General features: G+C 40.9%; 1 protein-coding gene across 3 annotated transcripts in view; it reads left to right on the top strand.

The window, feature by feature from the left end:
* Positions 1-20,297, top strand: part of myo10l1 (myosin X, like 1) — a 73,597-nt gene that overhangs the window by 27,902 nt on the left and 25,398 nt on the right. For all 3 annotated transcript variants that reach the window (XM_047345483.1, XM_047345482.1, XM_047345481.1), the window contains exons 3-23: positions 1,711-1,869; positions 2,063-2,250; positions 4,582-4,716; positions 12,096-12,220; positions 12,316-12,329; positions 12,461-12,545; positions 13,821-13,927; positions 14,202-14,331; positions 14,427-14,545; positions 14,633-14,779; positions 15,715-15,815; positions 15,913-15,979; positions 16,093-16,185; positions 16,287-16,355; positions 16,445-16,527; positions 17,048-17,150; positions 17,383-17,463; positions 17,600-17,724; positions 17,833-17,950; positions 19,011-19,117; positions 19,214-19,481. In XM_047345483.1, coding sequence (XP_047201439.1) covers positions 1,711-1,869; positions 2,063-2,250; positions 4,582-4,716; positions 12,096-12,220; positions 12,316-12,329; positions 12,461-12,545; positions 13,821-13,927; positions 14,202-14,331; positions 14,427-14,545; positions 14,633-14,779; positions 15,715-15,815; positions 15,913-15,979; positions 16,093-16,185; positions 16,287-16,355; positions 16,445-16,527; positions 17,048-17,150; positions 17,383-17,463; positions 17,600-17,724; positions 17,833-17,950; positions 19,011-19,117; positions 19,214-19,481 — 2,424 coding nt within the window. The remainder of the gene's footprint in view (positions 1-1,710; positions 1,870-2,062; positions 2,251-4,581; positions 4,717-12,095; positions 12,221-12,315; positions 12,330-12,460; positions 12,546-13,820; positions 13,928-14,201; positions 14,332-14,426; positions 14,546-14,632; positions 14,780-15,714; positions 15,816-15,912; positions 15,980-16,092; positions 16,186-16,286; positions 16,356-16,444; positions 16,528-17,047; positions 17,151-17,382; positions 17,464-17,599; positions 17,725-17,832; positions 17,951-19,010; positions 19,118-19,213; positions 19,482-20,297) is intronic.

Genomic DNA, 20,297 nt, shown 5'->3' with positions numbered 1-20,297 from the left:
TCCATAAAAGATGTAAGGGCCACTAAAAATGTATTCTACGACTTTATCTTAATTGGCCATGTTTTCTAATAAACGGAGTTGACTGAAGAGATGTAGCAAGATTTAGTTCACTAAAACTACACTGAAATTAAAATGTGTACAGATGACTAAATTGTGACTAAAACTAAATAAGAACAAAATAAACACTGACTAGGGGTCCTTCTGATTAGCTGTTAGCCTTCCACAACTCTGAGAATGTTTTTCCTTTTTATTAATGGTGAAATGAAATCTTAGCCTAATTTCAAAAAATCTGAACTATCCTTGTAACCAAAGCAACAGGATAAGAAGCACAATTTGTTAATCTGATTGCAGAAAGGATCTGAATAAGGATGGTAAGTGTAATGGTTTTGGAGAAGCCCCCATTTAAACCCAACTTGGCTCAGGATTGGCAGTGGGCGAGTGCCAGGTTGTCGCTGGCAAACACCCTGTAATTGCAGATTTTTGCTGTTAACTGTGGATATAAGCGAACATCAATATATAATTTCCAATGAAAGAAGATAAATATTTAGGTCAATTTACCACAGCTGAGTGAAGAAGCTCAGCTGCTTTATGGGGAAGAAAGTCACACATTTACCCATAGACACAAAATATCTATATGTTGACATTTAGATATTGAAAGAGTGTATGCAAACTGCAGAATACTACATGCAATTGGACTAAAAACGTCATAATCACAGACAGCTGGTAAATGATAGCATGTTGATTTTTTGGTTGTTTTCCTGCCCGGAGAGTCACCTCCATGTAACAGCTCTGCACAGTAAAAAAATGTAGAGGCAGTGAAATAGGATTAATTTAGGAACAGTCTGATGGCCTACAGCGAGCCCCCCCGCCACTCTCAACAGACTTCCACCACATCTGTTACAGCACACACACACACACACACACACACACACACACACACACACACACACACACACACACACACACACACACACACACACATACACACACACACACACACACACACACACACTCACACATACACACACACACATACACACTTACAGAATGAAGGCTTGCTGTGTGTCATATCTGCAACCCTATACTCTAAATGGCATGGTTTCCATTTTCAGACAAGCTGAACTTTCATAAGTGAGGGACCTTCAAGGTGAAACATAACAGCAGCCACCTCCAGTACCTGTGTGTGTGTGTGTGTGTGTGTGTGTGTGGGGGGAACACGGACATGGGGATCCGTAGTAACATTGTGTGCGTGCCTGACCTAAATACGCACCAAGCTGTTTTCACCTGTCAGATCCCACCTCATCAGGTCTGTAACACTTCCTCTCATCTACTCCCTTCTCTGTCTTGCTTGATCCCCTCTTCTCCAAGGCTGATATCCACACCCACGCTTTCCCTTACACTGTCCTGTTGCTATGGTGATGGACAGCATAGAGGAAACTGGGGTCTGAGCCAAAAATGCTCTGTATTGTCATCATGGGTCTAAAAATAACAGATCCTACAATGCTGGCATTTATTGTCATTCCAAAAACAAGATCATTTAATTTTATGTATCGAGCACTGGCATCAGTACGTTCAACAACATCATTAAGTTCAACAACTGGAAAAAAAAGACCAGATGTGTGTCATTTTTATACAAGCAGTTACTCCCCTTATGGACTGAGGACAACTAAAATGTGATGTGTGACAGTTTGTGTGCTCCCTTGTGTGCAGGTGTTTTACCTACAGCAGGCTGAGGTCACTAGGGAGCGGGTGTACGCTATGCACCAGTCCAGTATCGACGGGGTAGAGGACATGTCGGCTCTGGCTGAGTTGCATGAGGCTGCAATCATGCACAACCTTTACCAACGCTACCAGAAGGATAACATTTACGTAAGTACACTAATACAGCCACGCGGGTTGTCCTGTTTGTAGGCAGGTGTGTAAGTGGGTGTGTAGTGTAAATATGCCCTTCTATCTCACAACCCTAACCCTAACCCTAACCCAAACAAGAGGGGTATTAATACATTTCAAGATGATTTTCGTTTTAAAGTCATCTTAAACACTTCTTCATTGCTGTTTTCAGACCAATATTGGAAGCATCCTGGCTGCTGTCAACCCATATAAACAGATCCCAGGTCTGTATGACCTGGAGAGGGTGGACTTGTACTCCAAGCACCATCTGGGGGAGCTCCCTCCACACATTTTTGCTGTGGCCAATGAATGTTACCGCTGCATCTGGAAACGCCACGACAGTCAGTGTGTCCTCATAAGGTGAGTTCATAGTTCAAATTATCTTTGTTGGTTGTGTCGAGTGTAAGTTTTCATGCCCCCTGAATGTTTTCACATTTTGTCAGGTTACAACTGAAAACCTTAATACAGTGTTTTGTGATTTCATCCTATAGACCAACACAATGTAGTGCATCATTTTGAAATGGAAGGAAAATAATACATGGTTTTAAAGTTTTGCACAAACAATAATCTCAAAGCCCTATTTTAATATGATACCCCTAAAAAACATCCAATCAATTGCTGTCAGAGGCCACTTAGTGAAAAGCTGCCTGTGTGGGATTCAATCTCTGTATAAACAGCTGTTCAGTAAAGACCATGGATGTTCATTAGAGAACATTACTGAACAAATAGCATCACGAAGTCCAAGGAACACAGCAGAGAGGTCAGGGAGAAAGCTGTGGAGTAGTTTAAAGCAGTAATAGGTTACAAAGATACACCATGTTTCCAAAGGTTTTCACTCACCCTTCCAAATCATTGAATTTGGGTGTTCCAGTATCATCCATGGCAACTGTTTAAAATGCAGTAACCAGGCCACCTGTGAAAGAAGTCCAGTTGTAAAAATGTTCTCACTACCCAATATTCCCCAATCAGATGTAAGTGGTATTAATACAAAATGGAGGGACTGGGGAGGACAGCAGGTCAGCTAAGTGTGGTAGATCACACAGCAGGGTCAGCAGATGCTGAGGCGTATAGTGCCTAGAGGTCACCAACCTTCTGCGGTCATTAAATCTACAAATCTCCATTTTTCATGTGGTCTTCAGATTAGCTCAGGTGTGTAGAAAGTTTCATTGAATGGGTTTCCATGGATGAGTAGCTGCATTTAAGCCTTGCATCACCAAGTGCATTGCAAAGCATCAGATTCAGTGACTGATGGACTCTAGGGCAGTGTAGACATTCATCACCCTGACGTGATGAATTATGCTTCTCTGTCCAGTTATCCAATCGACAAATCTGTGTTTTGGCAGTTGCCAGGTGAGCGTCACATCACTGACTGCGCCGTATAAGGTTTAAAGTTTGGTGGAAGGAGAGTTTTGGTGTAGGACTATTTTGCAGGAGCTGGGTTTGGGACCCTTTTTTCCATTGAAAGAAATTGTTATTGCTTCACCATACCAAAACATTTTGGACAATTTTGCTCCCAACTTTGTGGTAACATTTAGGAATGGTCCCTTCCTGTTTCAACTGGATTGTGCACCAATATATAAAACAAGGTCTAGAAAGACATGGAAAGGTGAGTTGGGTGTGAAAAAACTTGACTGGTCTGCTGTAAGGATGTCCTTTTCAGCAGGAGCAGCAAAGCTGCTCAGGAAGATAGAGTTAAATACAGATCAGAACTGGGAGGCTGCAAAACAAAATGGAGACTTGGACAGAGGTTGCTTGCCAACAGCATAGCACCCCTAACATACAACCAGAGGTGGAATTGAATGATTTAAATCAATGTATATTTATGTGTTAGTGTGGCCTAATCAAAGTTCAGAATTGAGAATCTTTGCCAAGATTTAAAAATGCCATACACAGTTGCTCTCCATCCAGTCTGACAGAGCTTGAGCTATAAAAATAAAAAGTTGTAATTGCAGCTAAAAGGGGTTCTAGAAAGTGTTAAATCAGGGGGATTGAACACAAATGCATGCCACACCTTTCAGATCTCTGTTAGTAAACAATTTTAGAAACCATGGATACTTTTACTTCTAATTATTCAATTATAAGCTACTTTGTATTAGTCCAGGAGCTGGATACATTGGTATCAAAACCTAAACAGATCTGAAGCTTTATGTCTGTGTGGATCTGCTGCTTGTCCACCTTGGATTTCAATGAATCAGTAGGATGAAGATAAAGAAAGATAACAGGAAAAAGATTATTAACAAATGGTGAATTAAAAAGAATAAAGGTTTGAAAATGTCAGGCAGAAAAGTTTCAAAGTTTGTGTTGAAGGAGGTAGACTAGTGCTGATGAAAGAACAGAACACTGAAGTTTAAGTTTAAGTCACTGATGAATTGTTGCATCTTTCATCAAAAAATACTCCTTCACCACTGCTTAAAGATGGTTTGCAGTTACTGGTCTGATCTGACTGCAGTGTCCAGTATCTAATCATGCTTTCAGTTATACTCAGCCTCTGTGTCCTCCTTATGGAAAGAGACTGGAAGCTAATGAAATATCTCTGAAGCAATCAAGCCCCAGTATCAATTAGATGGCCAGACCAGTCTGAGATACTGGAATGTCAGAAAAAGGTCACTGGCTTTATAATTGGATTTGGGTTGTGTATGTGTGTGTGTGTGTGTGTGTGTGTATGTGTGTGTGTGTGGGGCTGTGTTCCAGTGGTGAATCAGGGGCAGGGAAGACGGAAAGCACTAAACTGCTGCTGCAGTTTCTGTCGGTGATGAGCCAGAACTCAGTCGGGACTCCTCAATCAGAGAGAACTACACACGTGGAGCAGGCCATTGTTCAGAGCAGGTATGCAGGATGAAACTAATGATTTTACATTTTAATCTGCTGAGTGTGCCATATGCCATGTGTTAAAGCAAAACACACTTGTTTATGTGAAAAAGAAAGTACACCCTCTTTCAGTTCTAGGGTTTTACGTATAAGGAAACAAACACTTATCTGTTTTTTACGAGCTTCTAACACCTCAAGTCTGCAGAGCTACACAACCGATTGCACCCAATCATTATTCATTAATCAAAGACAGAGCAAAAATCGTGTAGCTGTGTACCTTTGCTGCTTCAGAAGGATTGAGAAAGGAAACTACGACCCAGGTGCTGATAGTTAAAGCACTGGATCAGTGTGAACAGTTCAATAAAAGCAGGAGTTCGGGCAGTTTGTTGGTCCACAGCATACAGCTGTTTGTGAACATTAGAGGAGCAGTTATTGTTGCCCATCAATATGGGAAATGGTTAGAAGGCCAATTCTCAACAGTTCAAAGTCCACGGTTCTACTGAGAAAAAAATATCACTTTCAAGTGGTTAAAGCCCAGCAAATTCTCCCTGAAGTCAGACCATGCCATGCTCAGAAAAACTACAAAAACCTTAAGCTTCATTCTCATGCTACAGGGCTGAGTTAACATGGTAGGTCTTAAAATTTATGGTCGTACAATTAGATAAAGGTTAAACAAGTATGACTTGTTTGGAAGGCTCATCGGGGGAGCCTCATGTTTCTCTTTAGAAATGATCTAGCTGTACATATTTAGTTTGAAAAACTACATCTGAATAACTCACAAAACTTGGACTGCTGACATCATTGTGGAAGGGTAACAATAAATGCCAAGCACCATACATAACATTTCAGCACAAACATTTCAAACACGGTGGCGGAAGGTAAATGGGTTGGGCTTATTTTGCTGCCACAGCCTCTGGGCAGCTTGCATACATTGAGTAAACAAACACCTCTGGATACCAAAGCAAAAATGAATTTCTGCAAACCTCAATGAGTTGAAGCAACATTATAAAGAACAGTGGGCCAACATTTCCTTTCAGTGATCTGAGAGACTAAACTGAAAATAAGCTCTTTAAGTTACTGCTGCAAAATGTAGTCTTACATGAGAGAGAATTTAAGTACACCCTTTCATCAAACTTTTTGACAGGTGGGTGGGACTTCCGGTGAGGGCGGGATTTCCGGTGGGCGCCATGTGGGCGCCATGTGGTTGCCATGTGGGCAGGAGGTCATGTGGTCAAGCAGGTGGTGTGTCCAAGGGGGCGTAACCGTGGTTGCTGATTGGTTGTCGTCATTAGGGGCAATACCTTAAATGAGTCAATTAAAACACAGGGGTGTGTTTGTTATAAATAGAACAAGACAAATATGGTATTATCGGAAACTGTTTGGCATCAGCACCAATTAAAAATAGAGGGGGTGTGTTTGTAAGCATCGTTAAACCTTGAATAACCCAATGAAAACAATAGGGCGTGCCTTAGTGTTTACTTTAAATACAGAGATAAAACTCTGCACTTTACATGCAGCATTCGTTGGAAAAAAAGAACACCCGTTCAACAATGGCTAGAGTTAAGAGAGTTTATCGTCAAGCGGAGGAGAAACGCAACGCGTGCCAAGATGATGATGATGAACAAGCAACTGCATCATATACTTCCTCAACGGAGATACCTATCGGAATTCCCGTCGTGACATACTCTACCGATGATGAGGATCCAACATCAACTTCAACAACCATGGTTGAAAATCAGACCTCGGTTCGGCCAAGAGGTATGTCAGTTCTGTGCGAAACCCCAGTGACCGTCTACCAGTATTCATCCCGTGAATTGAATGCTCCTAAGAAATCAACATACTACATCTGCAGGGTACAAAGACCCCCGTTCGACACTCTGCAGGAAGAATGGTCTTTGGAGCCATATGGCCTGGTTGGCAGCCGGGGTTATATTTTCATGTATGAAATAGGAGAGCTTTGCCTGTATCAATTGGATCAAGATGAGGTATTTAATGGATCACTGGCTCTGTGTACACTCACCCACAGCGACTGGGCTGTGTTAAAGCTTGCAATCCCGCACCTTAATGATAGCCCTGAAACAGTCTCAAGGCAGGAGAGGGAGGAAGAAGAAGAAGAAGAAGAAAATGAACTGTCTCCTCGACCTGTAAAACGGGCGAGAATGTTTCATATACCATCCGATGTTGAAATAGCTGAGAGAGAACCTCTCTTTAGCGCAGTGTGGGGGTCAAAAACCACAGCAAATGGCCGCTGGTCTTTTCGGGCAAGCAGACGCAGGAACAACCGGACGAGTCCCTCAGATCTGTTTGTGTTGGAGGCTTTCAATCAAGACTGCGGCGTATTCAAGACAATGCTGGCTCTGCCGTTTGAAGCTTGGGCAGAGAAGATGAGTGAAATTGGACATCGTCTTTCTGACCTTTTCCAAAAGTCACGAAGTTGGATCGATGTCATGTCAGTGAAAAAAACGCTGACGTTTCCTGTTTTACGTTTAGAACGAACCCTCTTCTGAGGACACGCCCCTTCCTATGATATATATACGGGGGGGATAACTGCAAGCTCACAGACACTGAGAATCGTATCATGAGAATGAGTGGACCGACACCATACAGGGATCTCTACAACCACCGAGCAGAGATCCACTTCTCTCCTGAGCACGATGAAAGCTTCAACATTGGACCATATCATCCGCCTTCCCCTGACCTCTTCTCACCATCCACCTCAACATCCTCATTCTCAGAGAACCACTTCAGTCCTGCATCACCTACAGGATACAACATGAAATATCTACCGCTTTCTCCAGACCTCTGCTCACCATCACCGCTATTCATGGCTGAGTCTGTAGACGCGAATGTCCTGCCTGAAGACATGAAGGTGGTCATGGAGGAGGAGGTAGCCACCGGCTACTCACCCTCTACTGAAGCCCCTACACAAACCCTGGGACCGATGGAGGACCCTCAGCCTTCAGCAGAGGATGAGAGTAACCAGGAGGACGAAATTGACGGTTGGTTCTCAACCACCCTCATCAATACGGTGAAAACAGCGATACTTCATTTATTCAACATAACCTCTTTGAACTATCTCAGAGAAACCTGCTATGGATGTATAACGAACCACCCAAGCCAGCGTCAACACCATTGCCTGGAGGTACTGGGGGAGGATTATTACCAAGTCAACTTTCAACGCATCGTACGACGACTCGTAACCCCCAAACTCATTCCCGCTATTCAGAATCTTCTGGTACTTCGAAGCATACAAGCGGATGACTTCAGAGTGAAGACGATTGCCAAGACGGTTTTATATGAACTGAAATCGGTACAAGGCATCCACAGTGCAATAGCGCACGTTTATGATCGCATGGTCGATGAGAAACATCTCAAACAACTTAACTCTGTTTCAGAGTGCTATGGACTGACAAACTGATCTCACATGTTTGATGACTTGTTGTATCATTTTTTTTTTTTTTTGTATTCCAGTACTTTAGTTAATCTGCATTATATGATTTTTCTTCTTTTTTTTTTTTTTACTATTAAATACAATTAAAGTAGGAACATAGTAACCTTTCCCAAAAGTGTTGTTTAAAAGCTAGTAGTGTTTGAATTCATCTGCATTTTATCTGATTTTGTTTTCTGGTTGTTTTTTGTTTATATTAAATACAAAAATAAAATAAAAAAAATAAGGATAAATCTACCCTCCTGTGTGTTTTTTCTCATTATTTAACAAGTAATTGGCAGAGTGAGCATAAGGCAGAGATGGCAGGAAGACGGCTGATGAAGAAAGTATATTATAGCCCTTCAAATCCGGGAAGTTTTGGGGGTGTAGATAGGCTGAGGAGGGTTATGCAAGATGAAACGGGAAAGAAGGTTGCGATTGAAAAAGTTAAAGATTTTTTATCAGGAGAAGATACCTATACTCTACATAAACCTGCAAGAATAAAGTTCCCGAGAAACAGAGTTTTTGTCACCAGACCATTGAGGCAGTTACAGGCTGATCTCTGTGACATGCAAGCTCTGGCCATGGAAAATGATGGTTATAATTATTTATTAACAGTCATTGACATCTTTTCAAAAAGGGCGTATGTACGAGTTTTGAAGAGGAAAACAGCCGCTGAGGTGGTAAAGGCATTTGAATCAGTTTTTACAGAAAGTCAGATCCCCAAAAAACTTCAGACTGATGCCGGTAAAGAATTTTTTAACGAGAAATTTAAGGTTTTAATGGAGAAACACGGTATTGAACATTTTGCCACAGCGAGTGAAGCAAAAGCTTCAGTGGTCGAGAGATTTAACCGCACATTAAAAACAAGGATGTGGAGATATTTTACAGCTAACAATACCCGGCGGTACGTCGATGTACTGCAAAACCTAGCTAGAAGCTACAACCATTCCTACCACTCCAGCATTAAAATGAGCCCTATGGAAGTGACCCCAGAAAATGCCTTTCAAGTGTTTCAGAATCTGTATGATGTCAAGTCCAACAGATATTGCAAGGACTCAGTGACAACGTTTAAACAAGGGGATCTTGTCAGAATATCCAAGGTCCGTGGAGTGTTTGACAAAAAATACGAACAGAGTTTTACGGATGAAGTGTTTACAGTCTATGACCGGATACCCCGTTCTCCTCCTGTATACAAACTCAAAGATTTGGATGGAGAACGGGGTATCCGGTCATAGACTGTAAACACTTCATCCGTAAAACTCTGTTCGTATTTTTTGTCAAACACTCCACGGACCTTGGATATTCTGACAAGATCCCCTTGTTTAAACGTTGTCACTGAGTCCTTGCAATATCTGTTGGACTTGACATCATACAGATTCTGAAACACTTGAAAGGCATTTTCTGGGGTCACTTCCATAGGGCTCATTTTAATGCTGGGGGTTACGAGTCGTCATAGTTGAAAGTTGACTTGGTAATAATCCTCCCCCAGTACCTCCAGGCAATGGTGTTGACGCTGGCTTGGGTGGTTCGTTATACATCCATAGCAGGTTTCTCTGAGATAGTTCAAAGAGGTTATGTTGAATAAATGAAGTATCACTGTTTTCACCGTATTGATGAGGGTGGTTGAGAACCAACCGTCAATTTCGTCCTCCTGGTTACTCTCATCCTCTGCTGAAGGCTGAGGGTCCTCCATCGGTCCCAGGGTTTGTGTAGGGGCTTCAGTAGAGGGTGAGTAGCCGGTGGCTACCTCCTCCTCCACGACCACCTTCATGTCTTCAGGCAGGACATTCGCGTCTACAGACTCAGCCATGAATAGCGGTGATGGTGAGCAGAGGTCTGGAGAAAGCGGTAGATATTTCATGTTGTATCCTGTAGGTGATGCAGGACTGAAGTGGTTCTCTGAGAATGAGGATGTTGAGGTGGATGGTGAGAAGAGGTCAGGGGAAGGCGGATGATATGGTCCAATGTTGAAGCTTTCATCGTGCTCAGGAGAGAAGTGGATCTCTGCTCGGTGGTTGTAGAGATCCCTGTATGGTGTCGGTCCACTCATTCTCATGATACGATTCTCAGTGTCTGTGAGCTTGCAGTTATCCCCCCCGTATATATATCATAGGAAGGGGCGTGTCCTCAGAAGAGGGTTCGTTCTAAACGTAAAACAGGAAACGTCAGCGTTTTTTTCACTGACATGACATCGATCCAACTTCGTGACTTTTGGAAAAGGTCAGAAAGACGATGTCCAATTTCACTCATCTTCTCTGCCCAAGCTTCAAACGGCAGAGCCAGCATTGTCTTGAATACGCCGCAGTCTTGATTGAAAGCCTCCAACACAAACAGATCTGAGGGACTCGTCCGGTTGTTCCTGCGTCTGCTTGCCCGAAAAGACCAGCGGCCATTTGCTGTGGTTTTTGACCCCCACACTGCGCTAAAGAGAGGTTCTCTCTCAGCTATTTCAACATCGGATGGTATATGAAACATTCTCGCCCGTTTTACAGGTCGAGGAGACAGTTCATTTTCTTCTTCTTCTTCTTCTTCCTCCCTCTCCTGCCTTGAGACTGTTTCAGGGCTATCATTAAGGTGCGGGATTGCAAGCTTTAACACAGCCCAGTCGCTGTGGGTGAGTGTACACAGAGCCAGTGATCCATTAAATACCTCATCTTGATCCAATTGATACAGGCAAAGCTCTCCTATTTCATACATGAAAATATAACCCCGGCTGCCAACCAGGCCATATGGCTCCAAAGACCATTCTTCCTGCAGAGTGTCGAACGGGGGTCTTTGTACCCTGCAGATGTAGTATGTTGATTTCTTAGGAGCATTCAATTCACGGGATGAATACTGGTAGACGGTCACTGGGGTTTCGCACAGAACTGACATACCTCTTGGCCGAACCGAGGTCTGATTTTCAACCATGGTTGTTGAAGTTGATGTTGGATCCTCATCATCGGTAGAGTATGTCACGACGGGAATTCCGATAGGTATCTCCGTTGAGGAAGTATATGATGCAGTTGCTTGTTCATCATCATCATCTTGGCACGCGTTGCGTTTCTCCTCCGCTTGACGATAAACTCTCTTAACTCTAGCCATTGTTGAACGGGTGTTCTTTTTTTCCAACGAATGCTGCATGTAAAGTGCAGAGTTTTATCTCTGTATTTAAAGTAAACACTAAGGCACGCCCTATTGTTTTCATTGGGTTATTCAAGGTTTAACGATGCTTACAAACACACCCCCTCTATTTTTAATTGGTGCTGATGCCAAACAGTTTCCGATAATACCATATTTGTCTTGTTCTATTTATAACAAACACACCCCTGTGTTTTAATTGACTCATTTAAGGTATTGCCCCTAATGACGACAACCAATCAGCAACCACGGTTACGCCCCCTTGGACACACCACCTGCTTGACCACGTGACCTCCTGCCCACATGGCAACCACATGGCGCCCACATGGCGCCCACCGGAAATCCCGCCCTCACCGGAAGTCCCACCCACCTGTCAAAAAGTTTGATGAAAGGGTGTACTTAAATTCTCTCTTGAAACATGGGGTGCACTTAGTTTTTCAAACACAGCTTTTCAATTTTGGTTTATGCTTTGTCTGTAAAATTTGAATCTTTATAGAAAACCCTGGACATGAAAGATGGCCTGTTGTCTTTCTCTCACGTTTACAGGAACCAGATTAATTTTCAGCTAAAAACTTTTCTACTTTGTCAGTAAAACTGACAAATAAAATATAAATACAAAATCTGTAGATGGGTTCAGTCTGAGACTACCTTTGCTTTATTGACAGGTAAAAATGTCTCATAGCAGACCAGTCTAAGTTTCTTAGTACCACTGAAATGTTGTGGCAGTGTTTTCTTTAGATATGAAGCGTTGTTGGATGTTTGAACAATGCAATCGTTAAGAAGTGCCGTGCCGATACATTTCAATGCTGCTTGACACCAAAACTGTAGATTCTTGTGTCCTTTTCAGTCCAATCATGGAGGCTTTTGGGAATGCAAAGACTGTTTACAACAACAACTCCAGTCGTTTTGGGAAATTCATCCAGCTTCACTTCTCGGAGTGTGGCAACATCCAAGGAGGGTGTGTCATCGACTGTATCCTTAATGTATGTGGCGGGACAACAAATATTAATATTTATCACTGGAAAAGATGTTCCAGTCATAGTTGTTTCCTTGACTCTACCTTTCAGATTTACTGGAAAAGGTAAACATGCCTCATACCTCATGTGTCAGGTTATACTTTACACGGAGTAACTTAAAACTCAGTTTTGAATCTCAAGCTCATAAAAATCATCAAAATATTGACAGCTGCTTTTTTTAAATATTTATCTGTAGAATCGTGTGGTGCGACAAAACCCCGGAGAGAGAAACTACCACATCTTCTATGCTCTGCTGGCAGGAGCCAGTAAAGAGGATAAAAGTAAATCCTTTGAATATCACCAATCATTTCTTTATTTTGTGCTTAAAAGCACTCAAAATTAATCAAGTATGATAAATATAACCTAACATGTCAGGATACACAAGCGATGTCATTTTACAACTTTTTTTTAGATGTTGTATGTTACAATCACAAACTTCATTGTTCTTTATTTGGATTTTATGTGATAGTGGAAGGAACATGGTCAATGTTCTTTTTCACAAATAAAATCCTGAGAAGTGATTCAGACACTGTTCAGTCCATCCTTCAAGATAAGGAAAAAGTATGGTGCATCTTCAAACCTACTGAAGCTCAAGTGGAAAAATCTTTCATAAGGAAGACTATTAGTTTTACACTCCACATATCTGTGCTTAATGGAAACATGGCAACAAAAAAGCCAGAAGAAGCCACAAACTATTTAAGGAAGAAGGTGCTCTGCCCAGATGAGAGAAAATTTTTACTTTTTGCCCTTGATGCAAAGCACTATGTGTGGAGGAAAGCTTACATAACCCACCACCCTGAACACACCATGCCCTCAGTGAAACAGGGTGATGGGACCATCATGCTGTGGGGATGCTTTTCTTCAGTAGGGATAGGGAAACATACCAGAGTTAATGAGAAGATGGATGTGGCCAAATAGAGGGAAATCCTGAAAGAAAACCTGTCAGAAGATATAAATAACCTGAGACGGGGCTGAAGGTCACCTTCCAGCAGGACAACAACCCTAAATGTACAGCCAGAGCTACAACGGTGGAGGTCAAAGAATCTTTATGTGTTTGAATGGCCCAGTCTTGACCTTTCACTCCGCTCTGACTTTCAAATAAAATACCAATAAAATACAACAAATATTCTGGTGGTAAAATGAAAACATGTAAAAAGGCTTAAGGGGTATCAATACTTTTGCAACTGACTATACATATGGTTCCTTTGTGAATCAGGTTTAGATTTCAGGCATTGTAGTCTTTTCAGGGTGCAGTTGCCTTGTGTCAGTTTAATTATAATGGATTTATCATAAAAATAAAGACAGGACATTGAAAAGAAAATAAGTGATGACATAATAATTCCTAGTGGTAAAAATTTATAGATTTAATGAGAGAACCAGATTTTGGTGTGCCTTCATGCTGATTCCTATTTGAGCTATGTATCAGCTTTTACAACACAGCTATAACCAATTAGACTAAACTGAGATGAGAAATATATTTTAGTTAGCATATCATTCTGAAGATAAAGTATGAACACATCTACATGTCTGAAAGTCTAATAAGGTTCTTCCAACAGGCCTCTACTTCCTGGAGGACCCTGCTGAATCTTTCCACTACCTCAGCCAATCAGGTTGTCTGAAGGATAAGAGCCTGAATGACAAAGAGTTGTACAACAGTGTTATGGTCAGTCTTTGTTTTTTTCTGTTCAGTTCTAATGCTTTTAAATATTTATCAACAACAAACACAAAGAGGTAAAGAATAGTTTAAGCTATAATTTAACTCAGTTCTTTGTTAGTGTAATTGCAAACGTATCAGAGTATGCTGCAACTTTGAATTTCTAGTTCTTCACATTAATGTTCAAAATTTTAACATATCACAATGTTCTTGTAGATAACTCACCTAGGTTATAAAAAAACACGGCATTTATCTATTTCCTGCCCTTGTCCTGCCCTTGCAGGAGGCGCTGAAGGTTTTAGGGTTTACAGAAGAAGAGATCAGAGACATGTTCAAACTTCTGTCAGGAGTCCTACAGCTCGGCAACATGGAGTTCATGCTTGCAGGAGGAGCTCAGATCACCACCAAGCAAGGTCAGGCTGGTACTCATTTAAAATGATTCAGTAAGTTTAGGGATCGAATTTGAGTAACTGCAGAACTGTGACACACGTTTTGTTTTGTTTTTCAGTGGTCAGTAATGTCAGTGATTTGCTGGGCCTGGATGCCTTCCAGCTCTCTGAAGTCCTGACTCAGCGATCCATAATTTTAAGAGGAGAGGAAATCTGTTCGCCTCTCACTATTGAGCAGGTCAGCACATATATACATTTTCCTTTTTTGAATAATCTCGCTCAACCATTTACACACCTGTCCTTACTCACTTTGTCGTTACTGCAGGCCATCGATTCCAGGGACTCTGTTGCTATGGCGTTATATTCCCAGTGTTTTTCCTGGATAATCCTCAAGATTAATCAGAAGATCAAAGGAAAGGAAAATTTCAAATCCATTGGCATCCTTGATATCTTCGGCTTTGAAAATTTTGAGGTCAGAACTCTGAAAGTTTTTTAAGTTTATTGTGCTTTGGAGCTCATTCGGCCCAGTCTTTCATTGTTCTGCAAAAAGCTCCTCAGCCTCAAAACTGGGTCAAGACTCATACACTTTTGTAGCTAATTGATAGAGAACAAATTTGCTGATGTGCTGCAATGCGAGCTGGAAAAAATGCTTGAACTCAAAGCAGCTAGCTCAGTAAACCTATACAGGATGTACAATTACAGAAAAATGATAGATTTATAGATAAGGGACTTTTATTAACATCATTATGAATGACTTATATCCTTAGGCCTGACTATTGAACTTCCTGGAAGTAATCAGCTGCATTTAAAACTGTCCTTTTTTAATGCACACCATGTAGTGCCTTGAAAAGCATTGTTTCTGTATTTGTCACATTACGCCCACAAGTTCAGTATATTTTGGGAGGATTTTGTGTGATAGAGCAACACAAAGTAGTGTAAGATTTTAAATGGGAAATGTTTTGCTGTGTGTCTCTGCGTTGCTCTGTGTTGTCATGTGATGGGGAGGCACCCGCTCCCTCGCGCGACCCTGCATGAAAAAGTAGGTATAGAAAATGAATAAATGGATGGATTTTCAATGACATAGAAATAGAAAATGTCAGCTATTACAAACATGTTGGCCTCTAGATGTGCAAAGCTGGCAAAGAAATACCCACATTTAGCTGGAATTTCAGCAATACTTTTTTGGTTCTAAAAAAGTATTTAGTAAGATGAGCTATTGCAAGCTAAAACTACAAATTATAAAATCATTTATCCTTCACAGTTTTGCAACATTTTGTGCACATAAAATCCCAATAAAATATATTGACGCATGTGGTTATATTCAGACAAAATGCAAGGTACTGTATATTTCAGGGTTCATTTTGCATAAACCATAGTTTTATATAGTTAGAATATTTTGATTTGCAGGTTAATCGGTTTGAGCAGTTTAACATCAATTACGCCAATGAGAAACTTCAGGCGTACTTCAACAAGCACATCTTCTCCCTGGAGCAACTGGAGTACAACAGGTGACACTGAAAAACGGGCCATGTTTCTCTAAGATTCAGCTTAAAAGGTGCTGCCTGTTTAAAGTATAAATGTTGGGGTTCGGATGTGTTTATATAGGGAAGGTGTTCAGTGGGATGCCATTGACTGGATGGACAATGCGGAGTGTCTCGACCTCATAGAGAAGGTATGAAATGTTGCTGTTAATTTTGAGAAGTTGCTGCTGTAAAGGACTTATCAAATTCTGATTTTGATTCTGTAACGAGAAGTAGTTACACCTTGTTTTTTTCTTCATGTCAGAAACTTGGCTTGTTGGCTCTAGTGAATGAAGAGAGCCGATTCCCCAAAGGAACAGACTTCACTCTGCTGGAGAAGTTGCACAGCAGACACTCTGTAGGAGTTATTTAATGCAACACATTACTGCATCTTGACATTTTAAGCTGTTTTGATTTATTTGTGTTTTCAAGGCCGTGCTCCGTTTATGTTTTCTGCAGACAAACCCATACTATGTGAAGCCCAGAGTTGCAGATCATCAGTTTGGGATCAAGCATTATGCTGGAGAGGTGAGCTATGGATAAATAAGCACCTTTTAATGTCAGCAAACTTTTCATATGGTTGTTCTAACCTTTGGAAGTGTGCCTATTTTGAGCAGGTGCTGTATGATGTGAGAGGAATCCTGGAGAAGAACAGAGACACGTTCAGGGATGACATCCTGAACATGCTCAAGGACAGCAGGTAGCAGATTTCAATGTACAAAAAAGTCGATAATTGTGCGTCAAATGATTCCTGCGATATTTGAGAAAAAGTTTATTAATGTCTTATAATCACGGAAGTCCAACTTAATTTCTTTAACTCAATTCACTAAGTGAAACACATTATATAGATTATTTACTCGCAGACTGATGTTTGCAAGCCTTTATTCCTGTTAATTATGATGATTTTCTGCCTACAGTTAATAAAAACACGATTAAAATATTACATCAGACCAATAACAGAAACGTTTTTAATACAGAAACGTGGGCTTAGTGAAAAGTATGTTAAATACCTGCTTAAAGGTTATTTTCAAAAGGTACTTTTAATCTCACAAATGAGCATCGTTGAAGTAAATATTCTTATTTATTGAATATGATGGTATTTGTATATATTTTAGCTGATTTCATTTACAAATTACGAAAGTGGAGTTTAGGAAAAAAATTAAGTGCAAGCACCCTACGGGTGCACAACCTACTGTAAATGATTTCCTGTTGCCTCTCAGGCTGGACTTCATCTATGACTTGTTTGAGAAGGTCGGCAGCAGAAACAATGAGGAGAAGATGGGGACAGCCAGACGTAAGCCCACAGTGAGCTCCCAGTTCAGGGTGAGTTATTCACATGTTTTCCTTTCTAAGCAGAAGACAGAACAATACACTGAAGCCAGAATCATAAAACACAAGAATCTGAGGTTGCTTGTGTTTAAATGTCATTGGGCTTCATCAGCAGTTGTTTATTTTACCAAGTGGCAGTAATGAGTTTCATTATTGTGTTACCATGGGGCTATTTTACATTATGGGAAAAAAAAATCTATATTAATTTATGGCTTTGTCTCCTCAGGACTCCCTCCATGCTCTTATGGCCACTCTTAGCGCATCCAATCCGTTCTTCATTCGCTGCATTAAACCCAACATGGAAAAGGTCACTTTCTGTGCATCATTGAATCTTTTCTCCAACAGACATTAATGCCTCTCTCTCTCCCTCTCTCTCTCTTATTATTGGGGTTTATAGTGTTCAGAGTCTTTGAATTTTAAACCTTTTTCCTTTGTCTTTGTAGAATCCCCATGTGTTTGACCCTGAGACCGTCCTGAACCAGCTAAGATATTCAGGGATGTTGGAGACTGTGAAGATCCGTCGTGCTGGGTTCCCCGTTCGCAGAACATTCAAAGATTTCTTCTTACGGCATGTCTCCTTATTGTCTACACTAACCTGGTCCATTTCTGTAACTTTTTAACATCCTACTGAGTTGTTTCTACTTTTGTCTCATATTGTGTTTCATTTCGGTGTCAGGTATAAAATCATCTTAAAAGACAAAGTACCAGCAGCATGGGATGATAAGAAAAGAAGTACTGATCTCTTAACTAAATATGATAAGACAAAGAAAGAGTGGCAGCTGGGAAAGACCAAGGCAAGTTTTTGAAAGTTGATGCTTTCAGATCAGATATTTACATACGCTGTATAAAAAAAAACCATTGCCCTTTTTTCCTCACTGTTTGACATTAAACAGAATTACCCTTTTATGTTTTAGGTCACCAAATTGAAAGTAACTTTTAATCAATTTAAGCGTTTATTTGCACATATGAACACCTTGGCAATGTCCAGCCAATATAGATCAACATGTTTTTATGTACAATCTGCGTATCAACCTTTAGAACAAGAACAGGAAGCTAGTTAGAGAGTGTCATTATCCAAAGGTAAACAAGTCCTGGACCGACTTGGGCTAAAAGGACACTAACAGTGGAAGCGGCCGTCCCGGGTTCAAGTCCCAGACCCGGTGACATTTGCCAAATACCTCCCACTCTCTCTACCTCTCTTTCCTGTCTGCCTACAGTCAAATAAAAAAATAATAATAAAGGCCACTAGTGCTGAAAAAATATCTTAAAAAAAAAAAAAAGAGCCTAATTTTCAGGAGACATGCCCATGCTTTGACACATCTAAATCTGAAATGTTTGGCCGGAATCAGTGTTTTGGTGTGGCCATCACAAAGCTCTACCCACAATGTTTCCATAGAACTGAGATCATAGAAACTTTGTGGGCAGAGGTGAAAAGGTATGTGTAAGAAAGGTGACTTACAAAATTGACCCAGTTACACCAGTTCTGTCAGAAGAAATGGGCCAAAAAAACAGCAATGTATTGTGAGAAGCTTAAGGAAGGATCTTCAAAATGTGTGATCCAAGTCATACCGCTTAAAAGACAGTTCTAACAAATACTGATGACACGTACGTGAACATCCTAATTTGTATTTTGGGATTTAACAAATAGAAAAAAATGTGGTAATCCTAATTGACACAAAACAGGAAATGTTTGAAATGATTTAATGTTGGACAGTGAGGAAAAAAGGTTACGTGTCAGTAAATACACAGGTGTATATTTTTGTATGTTTTCAGATGTATATTATACAGTTTTGATTTTCCCAGTTAATGCTAGGAATCAGTATTCTTTATATTACTATTCTCTTGGTCCTGTAGGTGTTCATGAAAGAATCTTTGGAGCAGCGTTTAGAGAAAGACAGGGATGAAGTCCGGCGTCAAGCTGCCATGATAATCCGAGCCCATCTACTGACTTTCTCTGCAAAGTAAGAGCCATCATAAATTCATGCTTGAGGGACGATATTGACTCCTACCTGGTGTTTGTCCTGTTCTAACACAACTTTTTCCCTTTTCTGTCACAGGAAGCATTTCAAACAGGTTCGCTCCAGCATCGTCGTTCTGCAGAAACACTTGCGGAGGCGCATCCATCGTGGACAGTTCGTCAAGAAGCGTAAGGCAGCGCTGGTGCTGCAGAAATACAGGCGTGGTCAGGTGGCCCGAGCCCGCGTTCAAAAACTCAAGCAAGAGAAGAAGAAGAGTGAAGAGGAACAAAGGAAGAAAGAGGAGGAGGATAAGAAGAAGATGGGTGAAGAGGAAAATGAAGAGGAGAATGAAGAAGCAGATAAGAAGGTGAGATTAACAGACACAAATGCTGCATTTCTAGCATTTTTTTTTTTCAGGAATGGAAAAGAAAACGATAAATAGTTTTCAACATGTTTTACAAATAAAATCCTGAATGGTGTGGTGTGTATTTGTATTCAGCCACTTTGAGCCAAAACTTTATAGAGCCACTGTTAATTGTACAGTTGCAATCTGGGTCTGATGCTGCATGTCTCTGTCAGGTTGGAAGTCTTGTCCATTGTTCTTTGTAAAATAGCTCAAGGTCAGATTAAAGGACAGTCTATGTTAACAGAATTTCAGATCTTGTCACAAATTCTGAACTGGATTCAAGTCTAGATTTTGACTGAACAATTGTAACAAATGAGTTAGCTTTGATCTCAGATCTGACTCTCTCTTTACATCTGTTGTCCTACCTGAAGCTGAACCTCAGGTCTTTTAAAGCAACTAACAGGTTTTTCTTCTAGGACTGCCTTGTATTTAGCGCCATCCATCTTCCCATCAACTCTCACCCACTTTTTTGTCTCTGCTAAAGAAAAGCATCCACACAGCGTGATGGAGCCAACACCTTGTTGTGTTCAGATGAGCGGAGTCAGTTTTCCGCCACACATAGTGTTTTACAAATAGGCCAAAAAATAGTTACGTTTGGGCTCATCTGACCAAGACCTTATTGCACATGTTCCACAGTTGTGCCATGCTCTTTCTGTTTTCGAAGAATGGATTGAAAAGTGCTTTGTAAGATGTTCAAAGCTTGAGATATTGTTTTATATCCTAACCCTGGTTTTAAAATATCTCTGACCAGTCTGCTGTGTTGGTCTTCATGATGTT

This window comes from Girardinichthys multiradiatus, chromosome 19, assembly GCF_021462225.1.
Source record: "Girardinichthys multiradiatus isolate DD_20200921_A chromosome 19, DD_fGirMul_XY1, whole genome shotgun sequence".
In the NCBI taxonomy this organism is placed as follows: domain Eukaryota; kingdom Metazoa; phylum Chordata; class Actinopteri; order Cyprinodontiformes; family Goodeidae; genus Girardinichthys; species Girardinichthys multiradiatus.
Note: the sequence above shows the minus strand (reverse complement) of the source record. Positions and strands in the feature narration are given on the sequence as shown.